Genomic DNA, 16,784 nt, shown 5'->3' with positions numbered 1-16,784 from the left:
AAGGTATGTCCCCATGAGTTCCTTTACATCCCCAGCTTAACACAGACATAGCTCTCCAGTCGAGGACTGGGTTATGAGATTGCAGCCATGGCAATCCCAGCACCAAAACATCATGTAGATTATACAGCACCAGAAAGCGAATAACCTCCTGGTGATCCGGATTAACATGCATAGTCACTTGTGTCCAGTATTGTGGTTTATTACTAGCCAATGGGGTGGAGTCAATCCCTTTCAGAGGTATCGGAGCCTCCAATGGCTCCAAATCATACCCACAGCGTTTGGCAAAGGACCAATCCATAAGACTCAAAGCAGCGCCAGAGTCGACATAGGCGTCCGCGGTAATAGATGACAAAGAACAAATCAGGGTCACAGATAGAATAAACTTAGACTGTAAAGTGCTAATTGAAACAGACTTGTCAGGCTTCTTAGTACGCTTAAAGCATGCTGATATAACATGAGTTGAATCACCACAATAGAAGCACAACCCATTTTTTCGTCTAAAATTCTGCCGCTCGCTTCTGGACAGAATTCTATCACATTGCATATTTTCTGGCGTTTTCTCAGTAGACACCGCCAAATGGTGCACAGGTTTGCGCTCCCGCAGACGCCTATCGATCTGAATAGCCATCGTCATGGACTCATTCAGACTCGCAGGCACAGGGAACCCCACCATAACATCCTTAATGGCATCAGAGAGACCTTCTCTGAAAATCGCTGCCAGGGCGCACTCATTCCACTGAGTAAGCACAGACCATTTGCGGAATTTTTGGCAGTATATTTCAGCTTCATCTTGCCCCTGAGACAAGGACATCAAGGCCTTTTCCGCCTGAAGCTCTAAATGAGGTTCCTCATAAAGCAACCCCAAGGCCAGAAAAAACGCATCCACATTGAGCAACGCAGGATCCCCTGGTGCCAATGCAAAAGCCCAGTCTTGAGGGTCGCCCCGGAGCAAGGAAATTACAATCCTGACCTGCTGTGCAGGGTCTCCGGCAGAGCGAGACTTCAGGGACAAAAACAATTTGCAATTATTTTTAAAATTTTGAAAGTGAGATCTATTCCCCGAGAAGAATTCAGGCAAAGGAATTCTAGGCTCAGACATAGGTGCATGAACAACAAAATCTTGCAAATTTTGTACCTTTGTGGCGAGATTATTCAAACCTGCAGCCACACTCTGAAGATCCATTTCAAACAGGTGAACACAGAGCCATTCAAGGATTAGAAGGAGAGAAAGAGAGGAAGGCTGCAGTATAGGCAGACTAGCAAGTGATTCAATTAAGAGCACACTCAGAACTAGAGGAAAAAAAAAAAAAAAAATTGTAGCAGACTTCTTTTTTCTCTCCTTTCTCAGCAGTAATTTAACCCTTTTTGGGCCGGTCAAACTGTCATGATTCTCAATGGCGAGAGAACATAGCCCAGCATATATGAGAACTAGCTCTTGGAAGATGGAAACTATACTGACCATGAACTAAACCTGCCGCACAACTAGAAGTGGCCGGGTAGCATGCCTACGTTATTTTATCCCTAGATGCCCAGCGCCAGCCGGAGAACTACCTAATCCTAGCAGAGGAAAAGACAGTCCTGGCTCACCTCTAGAGAAATTTTCCCAAAAGGCAGACAGAGGCCCCCACATATATTGGCGGTGATTTTAGATGAAATGACAAACGTAGTATGAAATTAGGTTTAGCAAAATCGAGGTCCGCTTACTAGATAGCAGGAAGACAGAAAGGGCACTTTCATGGTCAGCAGAAAACCCTATCAAAACACCATCCAGAAATTACTTTAAGACTCTAGCATTAACTCATAACACCAGAGTGGCAATTTCCGATCACTAGAGCTTTCCCGACACAGTAACGAAACAGCAGCTGTGAACAGGAACAAAATGCAAAAACACACAAGGACAAAAGTCCAACTTAGCTGGGAGTTGTCTAGTAGCAGGACATGCACAGAGGCTTCTGATTACATTGTTGACCGGCAAGAAACTGACAGAGGAGCAAGGTTATATAGCGACTCCCACATCCTGATAGGAGCAGGTGAACAGAGGGGATGATGAACACAAGTTCAATTCCACAAGTGGCCACCGGGGGAGCCCAGAATCCAATTTCACAACAATTCTGCACATAAGATAAAAATGAGAAAAAGAGGTTAGATTATACTCACCCAGGGGCGGTCCCGCTGCGGTGGGCGTCGCGGTCCGGGGCCTCCCATGTTCTTTCAATGACATCCTCTTCTTGTCTTCACACCGCAGACGTATTTTGTCTGCCCTGTTGAGGGCAGAGCAAAGTAGTGCAGAGCGCAGATGCTGGTCTTTCTGACCTTTCCCGGCGCCTGCACACTGCAGTACTTTGTGCTGTCCTCAACAGGGCAGACAAAGTATGCCTGCGCCGAAGCCACAGGGTGAAGACAAGAAGAGGACGTCATTGTAAGAAGATGGGAGGCCCCAGACCGGACTGCAATGCCCATCGGACCGGACCGCAGCGGGACCGCCCCGGGTGAGTATAATCTAACCTCTTTTTCTCATCTTTCAGGATACATCGGGGGCTTATCTACAGCATTTCAGAATGCTGTAGATAAGCCCCTGATGCCGGTGGGCTTACACATGCGAGAAATACAGCCAAGTCTCGCATGTTAATACCCGGCATTGCCGCCGTCACTCAGGAGCGGAGCGTGTGGCGCATAGCAAGATATGCAGCCGCACGCTCCGCTCCTGAGTGACGGCATCAATGTTGGGTATTTACATGCGAGACTCTGCTGTATTTCTCGCATGTTTAATCCCGGACAATATCCATGGCCCTTTGCCATTTTTTTCATCATTTATGTAAATAATTTTTAAAAACAGATGTTGTGACCCCTCTATTCTTGATAACCAGACTTGCTCAAGCTGACAGCTGAAGATTGCAGCCTGCAGCTGTCAGTTTTGCCTGGCTGGTTGTCAAAAATATAGTGGAACCCATGCCATTTTTTTATTTAATTATTTATATCACAGGCGCTGGGTTATGGAAACTCCCATAAGTAGCTGCCTGCTCTCGCTGTTAAAAGCGGCAGCAGACGTAGGCTGATGAGAGTAGCAGTCCCATCAGCCAACACTTGTGACTGTGGGTAAACCTCACAGCTGCAGGCTTACGCTGTCATTTGAAAGTGTTGGAGCTGCTGCTCTCTGACCGGTAGTAATGATTTTATGCCGCTGAGAGGCAGTATTTGTCGCGCTATCATGCACATGACAATGCAAAAAGGAGAGGGAAAGAGACATGCACATACGCAGGGATCAACATATAAAATCACAACATTTTATTGATATCCGTTAACCACACACCACACATTGTATAAAAACATTTAAAACCACAAAAATTTGAAATGTTACACCCAAGACAATAAGGGGGGAAAAAGAGACATGGGTCCGGTTTGCTAGTAGGCAGGCAAATAAATCATTCTCCTCAGCATTCAATTTGGACACATAATGGACATGCTCACGCCATGCACTCGCAAGTGTTTGTTGGAGATATAGGATCAGGCACCAAGAGGGTGGGTGGGTCTCACGGGAGTCGGTGCCTGATCCTATATCTCCAACAAACACTTGCGAGTGTTTATTCACGTGAACTGGTGAGATTTGAGCACTTTATAGTTTTTATATTTGTTGTGGTATTGTTTGTCTGAATATATTTCCTCTGTTTTAAAGGTACCTTCACACTAAACGATATCGCTAGCGATCCGTGACGTTGCAGCGTGCTGGCTAGCGATATCGTTTAGTTTGACAGGCAGCAGCGATCAGGATCCTGCTGTGATATCGCTGGTCGTTCAACAAAGTTCAGAACTTTACGTACCTTCACATTAAGCGACGCGTATATCCAATAAAACCTATGTGCATACTAATCTTAGGAACAAATCTCATTTTCATCCATGTAACGAATATTCTGAACAGATGGAGACCTTTCAAACTAACGTAATAGAAGATCTACGCAAAGTTAATGAGAAGAGATGTCAGAAATTTAAATACAATTTGACACGTAGAGAAAGGAATGCTTTAATAGTATTACAAAAGAAGAAGGATCTCGTGATCCGTCCAGCAGATAAGGGGGGGGGGGGATTGTGATTTTAGATAATGACACATATCATAGGGAATCAATACTTCTTCTAAGTGATTCTCGTACATATAAAAAAATAAAAAATGACCCCACCAACGAATACATGAGAGAAATGAAATCCCTGACCACCAGAGGTCTAGATTTGGGATACATAAACCAGCAGGAATTTGAGTTTATCAACCATGGGCATCCCAGGTTGGCGGTATTTTACTATCTACCTAAGATACATAAAAATAGAAATTACCCACCTGGGAGGCCCATAGTATCAGGTATCCAATGCTTGACAGCTAATCTATCTAAATTAGTGGATTGCCACCTTCAGAAAGTGGTACCACATTTACCTGCATATTTGAAGGACAGTGCCCATATTTTAAAATGCCTGGAAACAATCAAATGGGAAGACTATTATATTCTCGGCACATTAGATATTGCTTCCCTGTACACAGTGATTGACCATGGCAAGGGCTGTGATGCTGCAAAATATTTTTTAAATAAATATTCAACTATTCCAGATGAACAAATCGATTTTTTAGGTGAATGTATGCATTTTATTCTAACCCACAATTATTTTATGTACCAGGATAATTATTACTCCCAGCAGTGGGGTACCGCTATGGGGACTAGGTTCGCGCCCAGTTACGCTAACCTGTACGTCGGGAGGTGGGAGGAAACCTTCGTGTACCGGCAGGGGGGCGGGCTGCGCGCGGACCTGGTCCTCTGGCAACGTTTTATTGACGATGTGATTTTTATTTGGTCAGGAGGCCAAGAGGCCCTGAACCGGTTTTTAATTAATTTAAATAAAAATGAATTCTTTTTAAATTTTACTAATAATATTAGTGCACATCAAATCAATTTTTTAGATATAACTATTTTTATTGAGAAGGGTACCATCCAAACTCGAACCTTTAACAAACCAACAGACACCAATAGTTTTATCCCTTTAAACAGCTGCCACCTCCCACAATGGCTTTTAAATATTCCAAAAAGCCAATATATGCGATTAAATAGGAACTGTTCGAAGTCACAGGATTTTGAGGTTGAAGCGGAGGCCCTAACCACTAAATGTCTGGAAAAAGGGTATAGCATAGATATGTTGAAGGAATCTAGGGAAGCAGCCCTTTTGAAACCACGTCAGGAATTGATAAACCCTACTCCTAAATTAAAAAATAATAATCTGGAGTGTATCCCAATAATTGCCCAGTTTAATGCAAATTCAAACATATTGCAGAGAATAGTGAGAAAACACTGGTATTTATTAAAAAAAGATAAAATCTTGGGGGGCAGTATTACGGAGGTACCTCGTTTTATTTATAGGAAAAGCCGTAATTTAGGCACATATATTGCTCCCACAGTGCAAAACAAACCAGCATCTATTCAAACTACCCTCTCACAAAATGTTTTAAAAGGTTTTTTTCCTTGTAAAAAATGTAATATGTGTAAAAAAACTCAAACACATAAACAAATGAAGATTGGCAACACCGAACTGAGGATTGAAGAATTTATAACGTGTTCATCTACAGGGGTTATTTATACCATCACATGCCCCTGTAATAAAATGTATGTTGGGCGCACAAAAAGACCCTTGTTGGTTCGAATAAATGAACATATTCGTAATATTGATAGTAAATTCTTGGGTCACCCGCTTTCGAAGCATTTTATTGAACAACATGAGGGAAAGGCAAAAAGCATGAAGATTGTGGGAATTGAAAGGATACATCCGCATTGGAGAGGAGGAAATTTCATAAAATCCATGTCAAGATTAGAAACTAAATGGATTTTTACCTTAGATACTATTGTTCCTAATGGTTTGAACTGCGGGATAGAACTTTTTGGGTTCCAATAACTAATGGTACGGCTGGCGTCTATATAAGGATCGTTACTGGGAGGTATGGACCATACCAGAGGAAGGAGACAGACGTCTCCGAAACGCGTTGTTGATTCTTTTGGTCCATATCGCCATCCGTACCCTCACCCCTCGTCACGTGCGTGGTCACATTGCGTACTACGGCTCACAGGTCCTGCGCAGGCACCAATCGCACTACCCGCACTGAGGGGGTTCTTGTTTGTCTCCGGTAGATTGCCGTGCTGTCTACGGGGGTCTACAGCCCAGTCACCCACCCGGACAGTGTAGCGGCTTCTGGAGGACTTTTTCTGGCAACGGATCTTCACTCAAGATCGTCAGCTTTTCCCTTGTGGGTTAAGGGTAAGAACTGAGCATTCTTTTCTGACTAGGCTTAATTGCTGGTCTGTTTGTTTTATATTGGACTTATAAGCATGCTAATATAGCTTTTTTGGTGCATACTACTTTTCATTCTCTACCATTGCAGGAGACTTGTGTCAAAAGACAGTTATACCAGCGCAGATACTGATGGATACATTTTTATGTAATCATCTATTTTAAATTCATTTTATATCAATTACAATCTTTTGTGGTGATTGTTGTACCTGCGGCAGGCAAACTGCCTTGTGCTGTATAGCGCCACTCATAGTTATTTATCAGTACATGTTTACACTCCCCTGATGAGTCCACTGTAACTGGTGGATGAAACACATCAGGAGAGAATTAAGGGACATTCTATAGGACAGGACCATACTTGGGAACTGTCCTTATCAGTACGGGAGACTCACGCGGGGTGCGACTAGTGACTTATACCCCTCCTTTCTCCTATGATTATGGACGGCATGCTCTGGACATCAAAGGAGTAACACAGAACCATTGTTTATTCACGTGAACTGGTGAGATTTGAGCACTTTATATTTTTTATATTTGTTGTGGTATTGTTTGTCTGAATATATTTCCTCTGTTTTAAAGGTACCTTCACACTAAACGATATCGCTAGCGATCCGTGACGTTGCAGCGTCCTGGCTAGCGATATCATTTAGTTTGACAGGCAGCAGCGATCAGGATCCTGCTGTGATATCGCTGGTCGTTGAACAAAGTTCAGAACTTTACGTACCTTCACATTAAGAGACGCTGCAGCGATAGCGACAACGATGCCGATCGCTGCAGCGTCGCTGTTTGATCGCTGGAGAGCTGTCACACAGACCGCTCTCCAGCGACCAACGATGCCGAGGTCCCCGGGTAACCAGGGTAAACATCGGGTTGCTAAGCGCAGAGCCGCTCTTAGTAACCCGATGTTTACCCTGGTTACCATCGTAAAATGTAAAAAAACAAACAGTACATACTCACATTCATGTCCCCCGCCGTCCGCTTCCCTGCACTGACTGAGCGCCGGCCCTAAGAGCAGAGCGGTGACGTCACTGCTGTGCTGTACTTTCACTTTCACTTTACGGCGCTCAGTCAGTGTGGGAAGCAGACGCCGGGGGACGCGAAGGTGAGTATGTACTGTTTGTTTTTTTTACATTTTACACTGGTAACCAGGGTAAACATTGGGTTACTAAGCGCGGCCCTGCGCTTAGTAACCCGATGTTTACCCTGGTTACCAGTGTAAAACATCGCTGGTATCGTTGCTTTTGGTGTCAAACAGGACGATACACGCCGGTCTGACGACCAAATAAAGTTCTGAACTTTGTTCAACGACCAGCGATATCACAGCAGGATCCTGATCGCTGCTGTGTGTCAAACTAAACGATATCGCTAGCCAGGATGCTGCAACGTCACGGATCGCTAGCGATATCGTTTAGTGTGAAGGTACCTTTAATTTAATTTAATGTGAGTATGTAGTGTTTGTTTTTTTACATTTTACGATGGTAACCAGGGTAAACATCGGGTTACTAAGAGCGGCCCTGCGCTTAGCAACCCGATGTTTACCCTGTTTACCCGGGGACCTCGGCATCGTTGGTCGCTGGAGAGCTGTCTGTGTGACAGCTCTCCAGCGATCAAGCAGCGACGCTGCAGCGATCGGCATCGTTGTCGCTATCGCTGCAGCGTCGCTTAATGTGAAGGTACCTTTAGTCATCTATATTAAAATTTGGGTCTTAACCTCCTACTATTATCTATTTTTGCTGTATACTACCTTTTGACAGATAGGATTTCCTCTGCTCCAGTGATTTAAAAAAATACTCACATTGCTGCTTACCAGTCCACATGTCTTATCCTACGATCCTCTCTCGGTGAGGAGCCCCATTAACTAACCCTCAAGTGACGTGAGTAGTGCCATGATGAACCTATGACATGTCATTTGAGGGCTGGTCAGTGGTGCATGGCCCTGAATGAAACTCGTGGCAGGAGATATGATGATATGAGAAGTATAGGATGCTAGGTGGGAATTTTGCCACAATAAATTTGCACAAACTGAATCCCAAAAAAGTAATTCAGGAGATTTCAAATTTTTGGGTAAAAAATTGCATTGAATGGAATCTCTTATCCTTATTAGTAAATTTTGTTAATTTCCATTTTTAATTCAAATAAAAAAACTTTTTGTGCTGGCAAAACCCTTTATGGCCTCAAATGCATCCAATATTAGGAGTACAAAGCCTAAAACAATACAAGGCAACATTTTGGGTAGTTGGCATTCGCAACAATTTGCTTCTTGACTGTTAAGCAGAATTTCTGGAGTAAGTGGTGTTTATAATAAAATGGTGCATGCTCCAGGGGTAAAATATGGCCCAAAACATGCAATGTGCTCGCCAAGTGACAGCAGGAGACGAGGGTGAAAGTCTGTGTGATCAGATTGGCAGATGCAGACTGGATTGAGTAATACAAATAGTCAGGTAAAAGGTGAGCCAGGATTATCTGCTAGAGGAAAGGTGACACACGAGATATCTGAGGTCATCAAAGTTTTAGGTGGAGGAAAGGTGAAGCAATAAGACTATGTTTACATGGAAAGCAACTAGCGATGTCACCCTGTAATTGTAATGACTACAAACACAAACATTCATATTGTCAGCCATCCTCCATTTTGCTGGAATGTGAGTGTCAGGAAGGGTGTAAGAAAACTAAATCCCTCTTAGAGCTTAACTCTGAGGGCAGCTATGCATGGCCGTATATTCTCTCATCTGAGAGAATCGGGCTGATTACGCAAATGAGATTTTGCTCAAAGTGTGATCATAGTTTGAAATTTTTTTTTCCATCTTCTCCATTCTGTCAGTGAGTGTAAATCAGATATCATCCCAGTGCAGTCCAATGGTTTCCCTGCACTCAATGACTTGCATGGCGGAGTGCAAAGTGAATATCAGCTCATACTCTGGCATACTGTGATTTCCTTGCCATAGACCTACTCTATCCAAGGGAAAAAATGGGCATGTGCACAGTGCCTTAGAGTAACATTGGTCCGAGTGTGATCTCATGTTTTGTCCTATGTATCGCACTTGGAGTGAAATTACACCTGTCAATAAAAGGCATTAATATGACGTCTATCATAACTTGCTTTCTACAAGATTTTGAAGGCATCTGTGGGAATTTTTGACCCTTGATCATTTGTGAGGTCAGACCATGATGTTGTGAAGATTCCGGGCTCACAATCTCCATTCTAGGTGTTGGATGGGGTAGAGGTCTGGACTCTGTGCAGCCGATCATGTTATTCCACCAAACTTCCACCAACTATATCTGTATGGCCGTTGTGTACTGGGCACAGTCAATGGGAATAGAGTGGGGGCTTCATTAAACTGTTCCCACAAAGATGGAAGGTATTCCAACCCACTTTCCTCTTGGTTTTCCATCAGCTACATACATGATGTCACAAACCAACAAAATACCTTCCAACACTAGCAAAGGAGAATGAATAGCAACAATATCTATACAAACCTAGATCTATCTATATACATGTACACCGGTAATTTATGAGTCAGATGGTTCTTATATAGCAGAAGACATAGACCGTAGCCAGACGTACAGACCACATGAACGGAGCTCATCAATCACTGGCACTTCATCTTCATTCAAACATCTATTTTTCTTGGATAGAACATGAACCCAATTTAGTTTATGTGGATGTTCACATGTCAGTGGTCCGTTTTTGACCAGAGCCTCAGATCAAAATTACCCAAACAAGCTTATGGGTCCATGAAAAATCACTGATGTCACTTTGATGCCATTGCAGGGAATAGAACAAGTTCTGTACTTTATTTATTTGTTTCATATGTGAAAATTACTGATAATAAAAACTCACTCATCAAAGGCTGGTGAAACCTGCACTATTTTTGTGAAACACTGTGATGGTTACAGCAATGGATCACAACTAGTGATGAGCGAATGTGATCGGATAAGGTCTTATAGCAACTATTACATTATTTTATTGTTTTTAGGTTTCCTCTTCTAGTGCTCAGGAGATATGTATTAGAACATTGCCAAACACCTTAAAGGGAACCTGTCACCCCCAAAATCGAAGGTGAGCCCACCGGCATCAGGGGCTTATCTACAGCATTCTGTAATGCTGTAGATAACCCCCCGATATATCCTGAATGATGAGAAAAAGAGGTTAGAATATACTCACCCAGGTGCGGACCCGCTGTGGTCCGATCCGATGGGTGTCTCGGTCCGGGGCCTCCCATCTTCATAGGATGACGTCCTCTTCTTGTCTTCACAATGCAGCTCCGGCACAGGCGTACTTTGTCTGCCCTGTTGAGGGCAGAGCAAAGTACTGCAGTGCACAGGCACCGGGAAAGGTCAGAGAGTCCCAGCGCCTGCGCACTGCAGTACATTGCTTTGCCCTCAACAGGGAGATAAAGTACGCCTGCGCCAGAGCCACAGCCTGAAGACAAGAAGAGGACGTCATCATCATATGAAGATGGGAGGCCCCGGACCGGACCGCGATGCCCATGGTACCGGGACTGCCCCTGGGTGAGTATAATCTATCCTCTTTTTCTCATCTTTCAGGATACATCGGGGGCTTATCTACAGCATTACAGAATGCTGTAGATAAGCCCCTGATGCCAGTGGGCTTAGCTCACCTTCGATTTTGGGGGTGACAGGTTCCCTTTAAGTGACGTTCGAACATTTTGGTTGCGATTAGTGATGAGCGAATGTGCTCAGGTTAGATGTTATCTAAACGTGCTCAGGTGCTATCCCATTGTCTTCGGTGTGCTCAAATAATATATTCGAGACCCCGCATCTGCAAGTCTCATCATGGCTATTAGACAGCTGCAACACATGCCTAACAAACAGGCGATCCCTGCATGTGTTGTGACTGTCTACATGCAGCCGCGGGGAGTCGAACATAGTATTCGAGCACGCCGAAGACACTCACATAGCAAAAGCAAGACAAAGTTATAATTAATGAAATATAATGAATAATAAGGTATATTATATATATATATATATTATATTTCATTAGTTATTGCTATGCTCCCAAGGAGTTAATCTGCACAAGAAGGGCGTGCAATGTTTCTGTGAGTCACTGACACATTTCCTGTGTTTCCTGGAGGTTGTTGAGGGTGGAGGTTCTGCAGGGGTTAACAATTTACCTGTGGCTTAAATATTTTCCAGGAGTTTAAGTGCCTGAGATTTCTTTGAGACAAGATCGGGGATCGGGGATCCTATCTGCTGGACTCTCCTGCTGCACAAAGTAAGACACCAGGTTCTGAAACTTTTATAATATTAAATATGCCTTGTCTCCATGACACAGGGTCAATGCACAGTATCCGAGACGTCACAGAAACCTGCCCGACGCGTCTGTTATGTCAGGCAAAACACTGTAGTGAATGCATCCAGCAGCTGGGGTTATGAGGTTCTGCAAAAGCTGAGGTGTGTATTATGAGGTTCTGCAGCAGCTGAGGTGTTTTATGAGGTTCTGCAGCAGCTGAGGTGTATTATGAGGATCTGCAGCAGCTGAGTTGTATTATGATGTTCTGCAGCAGCTGAGGTGTTTTATGTGGTTTTGAAGCAGCTGAGGTGTATTATGAGGATCTGCAGCAGCTGAGGTGTGTGTTATGATGTTCTGCAGTAGCTGAGGTGTGTATTAGGAGGTTCTGCAGCAGCTGAGGTGTATTATGATATTCTGCAGCAGTTAAGGTGTGTATTAAGTGCAGCTGGTTAGGGGGACCACATCCGCCTCCAACGCAGGTGGAATAGTGCTTTACAATGATGTCCATGCAGTGTTCTGGCACTGGCCTTCTCTGTTGTCTATAAACACCCCTGAGCTCAGGTATGTATTAAGATGTTCTGCAGCAGCTGAGGCATGTATGATTAGGAAATGCAGTAGTTGTGGGGTGTATTGTCATGTTTTAGGGTATGTTTCAAAGGTCAATAATCAGCAGCTATTTGGAAACATCACATGTCAGCTCCGTCCAAAGCGCTGCCGGCTTTTGAACGCCGGTGATTTCGCATGTGTTCATTGAACCGTGCTGAGTCACCGCGCCCAATACATTGTACAGGTGACATTTATCTTGTGGAGATGGAGCGTCAACACAAGAAAAATAGACATGCTGCAGTCTGGAAAGACGCACCGCATGTGTGTCTCTGCAGGGAAGCCGGAGGCGTCAGTGCACGCATAGTGGAGATGGGATTTCTTGAAATCCCTTCCACTATGCTGTAAAATCTGGCAACTGCGGGTTGGACGGTTCATTCCTAGAAAACTGGTCACCGCTGAGATCCTGCACAGATGGTCGGGTAACGTAGATAAACTGCAGAACTATAGATTTTAAAAAGTTCTCAATTCTTGAGGGAAAAAAATGATTTTCTTTATGCTATGAATTAAATTGCAAAGTTACTTTTTTATATAATGAAATAGCCCCTCTAAATATATGAACACAAGCATTACTCAGTTCCTGTTCTCCTTTTCTAGATTTGACAAGCACCATGGACCTGGTCACTGTTCTCCTCGCCATCGTTGTCATCTTATTTTTGGCAGTTTCTTTTAAGAACCAAAAACAAGAAAATTACAAAAATTTCCCACCTGGACCAAAACCTTTACCGATCCTTGGTAATGTTCTCATGATGGACATGTCAAAACCATATAAAACTTTCATGGAGGTAAGGAGGTGCACGGCCATTTCTGGAACAAGAGCAATTGTCAAATTTTACCACCCCCAGGGGCCAGATTAAACATAGATATTTGTTCTTATCCGACACATTTATGGACCTCAAATAGACAGAAAGCCAAGTTCCATTAAAAGCTGTGATGAAGCTGTTAGGTCAGCTGAGCTTCATAAAATGCACAGTCTGTACAGACTCTAATTTACTATCTGTAGAATAGGGAATCAATATAGGATGAGTAGAAATTAGACTCTTTGTGACCCACCTGGGATGAATGTAATACGCATGGAGCTTCCCAGATTATTAAGCTCACAGCTGTATACTTAGCCTTTACTGGCTATTAAAATAGCATACAATGACATACAGTGGGTACGGAAAGTATTCAGACCCCTTTAAATTATCCATTCTTTGTTTCATTGCAGCCATTTGGTAAATTCAAAAAAGTTAATTTTTTTCACATTAATGTCCACTCTGCACAACATCTTGCCTGAAAAAAAAAAACAAAACAGAAATGTAGTAATGTTTGCAATACTTATTTATTTATTTAAATATGTTTTTTTCATTCAAGATGGGGTGCAGTTTGTACATTAATGTGAAAAAAATAGAACTTTTTTGAATTTACCAAATGGCTGCAACAAAACAAAGAGTAAAAAATGTAAAGGGGTCTGAATACTTTCCATAACCACTGTAGGTTCCCCCTATAATAAATAACCAGCAAAAGATAGGCAGACAGATGTGGGCTCATATTAATAGCCTTGGAAAGGGCCATGAATATTTACCCACCAGGCTGAAAACATCAGCTCTTTGCTGCACCAGAAAAGGCGCATCTATTAGATGTGCCAATTCTAGCACTTAGCCTCGCTCTTCTCACTTGCCCTGATGTGGTGGCAAGTGGGGTGATAGTTGAGGGGTTGATGTCAACTTTGTATTGTGAGGTGACATCAAGCCCAGAAGTTAGTAATGCAGAGGTGTATATAAGATGCCCCCATTACTAACCACAAAGTCACATTGTATGAAAACACACACACTGAGAAAAAAAGTCCTTTAATTGAAAGAACGACACAGGCTCTGTTAATAAATCTTAATTAAACCATACTTACTGCATTGCACATTCCAGTGATGCCATTTTCCCCTGCAAGAGAATTAAAATAACAAATTACAATATCCCTCACCTTTCCGCAGAGAAGAAAATCCATTTGTCCCACGAAGGATCTAGGTCTGCTACATCTATATGGCAAGCTGCAAGTTTGTATGATGTGACCATACAGCCTGTCCTCCAGTAGACACTGAGCAGCTTGTGCTACCACTGCTCAGTGTCTCGCGGTGAACTCCTATAAGCTGTCTGACGAAACCACGAGTGTGAGAATGTTTTTACACTCGTGGTGCTGTCAGAAAGGTCTTGGGAGTTCACAGCCAATGAACTCACCCCACCTAACTGATGTCAGCACTAGCGCCATTAGAAATTTTTCCACGGTGCTCACCTTGACGTCAGTTAGATGAAGTGAGTTCATTAGCTGTGAAGATTTTTGGCTTTGTGCGCACAGAGTTTTTCAAGGAGTTATTGAAATAGAAGCTGAGTGGAAGCTCTTCAAATCCTCCATGGAAACTCAAAACTCCTCAGAAATGTGAAGGTCCTGTTCATTTTCTGCTGTAAAAAACTCTGCAAAAAGACTCTGTGGGCACAGTTCCAGTACATTTATTTTCTCTGAAGAGGTGTCCTGTCATGGATTCCTTTCCAATCAAGGCACTGTCCAATCAAAATGGGTTGCAGAAAAGAACCTTGGCAAAAACATTAAAAAACTCTTCTTAACCAATTCAGGAAAAGAAAGAGTCCTCCAAAAACTCCTCAAATGGCATGAGCATACAACATTCACAAGACAACAGCAGATCCACTGAGGTTTTCCCAGGTCAAGCAGTTTCAGGAAAAATCCATCGGTCTTTTTCCTGACGTGGCTTCGATGGTGGTTTTGCAGTCATTTTTGCAGCAACTCCAATTTTTTTCAATAATTTAAACTATATCTTTCGAGTGACTTCAAAGTGGAAACCCCTAAAGAGTGAGAATGTTATTTTTTTTAGCCTCATCACTGTTTTGAAACCCTTAAGCTGTTAAAAGACATAGCAAAAGCCTGAACATGTGCACAGCAAAGTCGTTTTGACATTGCTGTGCATTATGCTAATTTTTTTGTGGCAATTTTGTGACGCTCTGTACACATGCCCAGAGAAGGAGCATTTCATGAAGCAGTTTCCACTAGGAAATTAGTTATTTTTGAATGCCTAAAAAAATTTCTATGCACATACCATAATCGTAGATGTTGAGTTGAGTTAGGCCAGTTTAACATCATGTTTTTGCCACAAGTCACTCCGTCAGAGCTTCCATCTGAAGCACTGAAAAATGGAATTAAGGCATAACTACCAACATGGCCAGTGACTTTATTAAACCAGTTTTAGTCACTTGTGTGTTCTGTCTGACTCCATTCTTGGCATTGTCCACCTTTTTGAGGGGCACACAAAAAATGTGGATGATTGCATTTTTGTGACCATTTGAAAAGGACAGACATGGCCAAAAATAGGATCAGACAGGGCACAAAAATCAGTGGCCTCATTGGTTGATTGGCCTGAATCTTGTTTTTTATGCAACCAAACCCTAAAATGGAATTCCATGTTTGGTATTCAGCAGCAGACACTAGGCGTCCAATATGATCCCCCTACTTTACAGTTCGTGTTAGCTAATCTCTAGTTTTAACCATTAGTGTATTTGTTAAATCGTGCCAAATTTAATCAGAGGCTTGATCTATTGCATCTTGGCCAGCCGAATCAGCACAACTTAAAAATGATAGCAGCTATGAGCAGGCAAATATTTACTCTATAATTTACACCCCACATACATTTTCTTATGTTAATTTTCTCATCTGAGGGTTATCCCCACCATCTATTAAGTCCCATTCATTTAGTGAAAATGTGCATGTCCGGAGTAGAGATGATGACCCCTCCTCTTCAAGTGACTTTACAAAATGATGATGTACATTGTGTCCACAGCTTTCTAAGACGTACGGTCCGGTCTTCAGTGTCCAGATTGGCATGACAAAAATAGTTGTCCTTTGTGGTTATGAAGCTGTTAAGGATGCTCTCGTCAACCATGCCGATGTGTTTTCTGACCGCCCCCGTGCTCATGTATTTACCAAATTATTAAATAACAACGGTAAGCAGATTTTATGTTTTACATCTAATGTTAGCATACCAACCCTACAAAAAAAAAATAGTCAATTGTAATTACCTTGTCAGGACGTCAACTTGCATGTTTTTTCAGCGACACACCACTCACCATGCGGTTTTTCATCGTGGAAGGCAGTTTGTTTCAGTTAGTTTCATCTTGCACTCTTCAGCACTGCTGCACTTGCATGTGGTATCCATCTGGCCTTATTGTGCATGGTTGGTCTGTGCAGGAATTTAACCCTGCTGTGTCCTGCAGAGATTAGCTTCTCTGGCCTATCCTGTGTTAGCAGGACCTATATTAGGCAGCTCCACCTACCACTCATCCATCTCTGGTAGCAGACATGCATTCTTCTGTACTATTACCGTTAACGACCTGGTTTGTTATCAGTCCTGCCTGAAGTCTCTGCTCCTGACCTTGGTTACATTTTCTGATTCTGTGCTGTCTGCCCCGACCTTGGACCATCTGACTATGCCTCTGTTTCGCCCTTCTGTACCTCGTACCTGCCTCTCTGACAGTCCCATGGACTGCCATGGAGTAGAACCTGGCGACTACCGGCAGCAAAGCCTATCCTCACCATCAGAAGCTCTAGCGAGACACCCTCTAGTCAATTAGGTAT

General features: G+C 43.0%; 2 protein-coding genes across 2 annotated transcripts in view; both read left to right on the top strand.

Annotated features, from left to right (window-relative positions):
• The window catches only part of LOC143808719 (cytochrome P450 2C14-like), a 564,240-nt gene that overhangs the window by 11,145 nt on the left and 536,311 nt on the right, over window positions 1–16,784 (top strand). The window lies entirely within an intron of this gene.
• LOC143808722 (cytochrome P450 2B11-like) overlaps window positions 11,567–16,784 on the top strand; it is a 77,377-nt gene continuing 72,159 nt past the window's right edge. The window contains exons 1-3 of the mRNA XM_077291657.1: window positions 11,567–11,724; window positions 12,764–12,951; window positions 15,991–16,153. Of these exons, the coding sequence (XP_077147772.1) occupies window positions 12,778–12,951; window positions 15,991–16,153 (337 nt within the window). The 5' untranslated portion in view covers window positions 11,567–11,724; window positions 12,764–12,777. The remainder of the gene's footprint in view (window positions 11,725–12,763; window positions 12,952–15,990; window positions 16,154–16,784) is intronic.

Source organism: Ranitomeya variabilis, chromosome 2 (genome assembly GCF_051348905.1).
Source record: "Ranitomeya variabilis isolate aRanVar5 chromosome 2, aRanVar5.hap1, whole genome shotgun sequence".
Lineage (NCBI taxonomy): Eukaryota > Metazoa > Chordata > Amphibia > Anura > Dendrobatidae > Ranitomeya > Ranitomeya variabilis.
The sequence above is the reverse complement of the archived record's forward strand: the minus strand, read 5'-3'. Positions and strand labels throughout refer to the sequence as shown.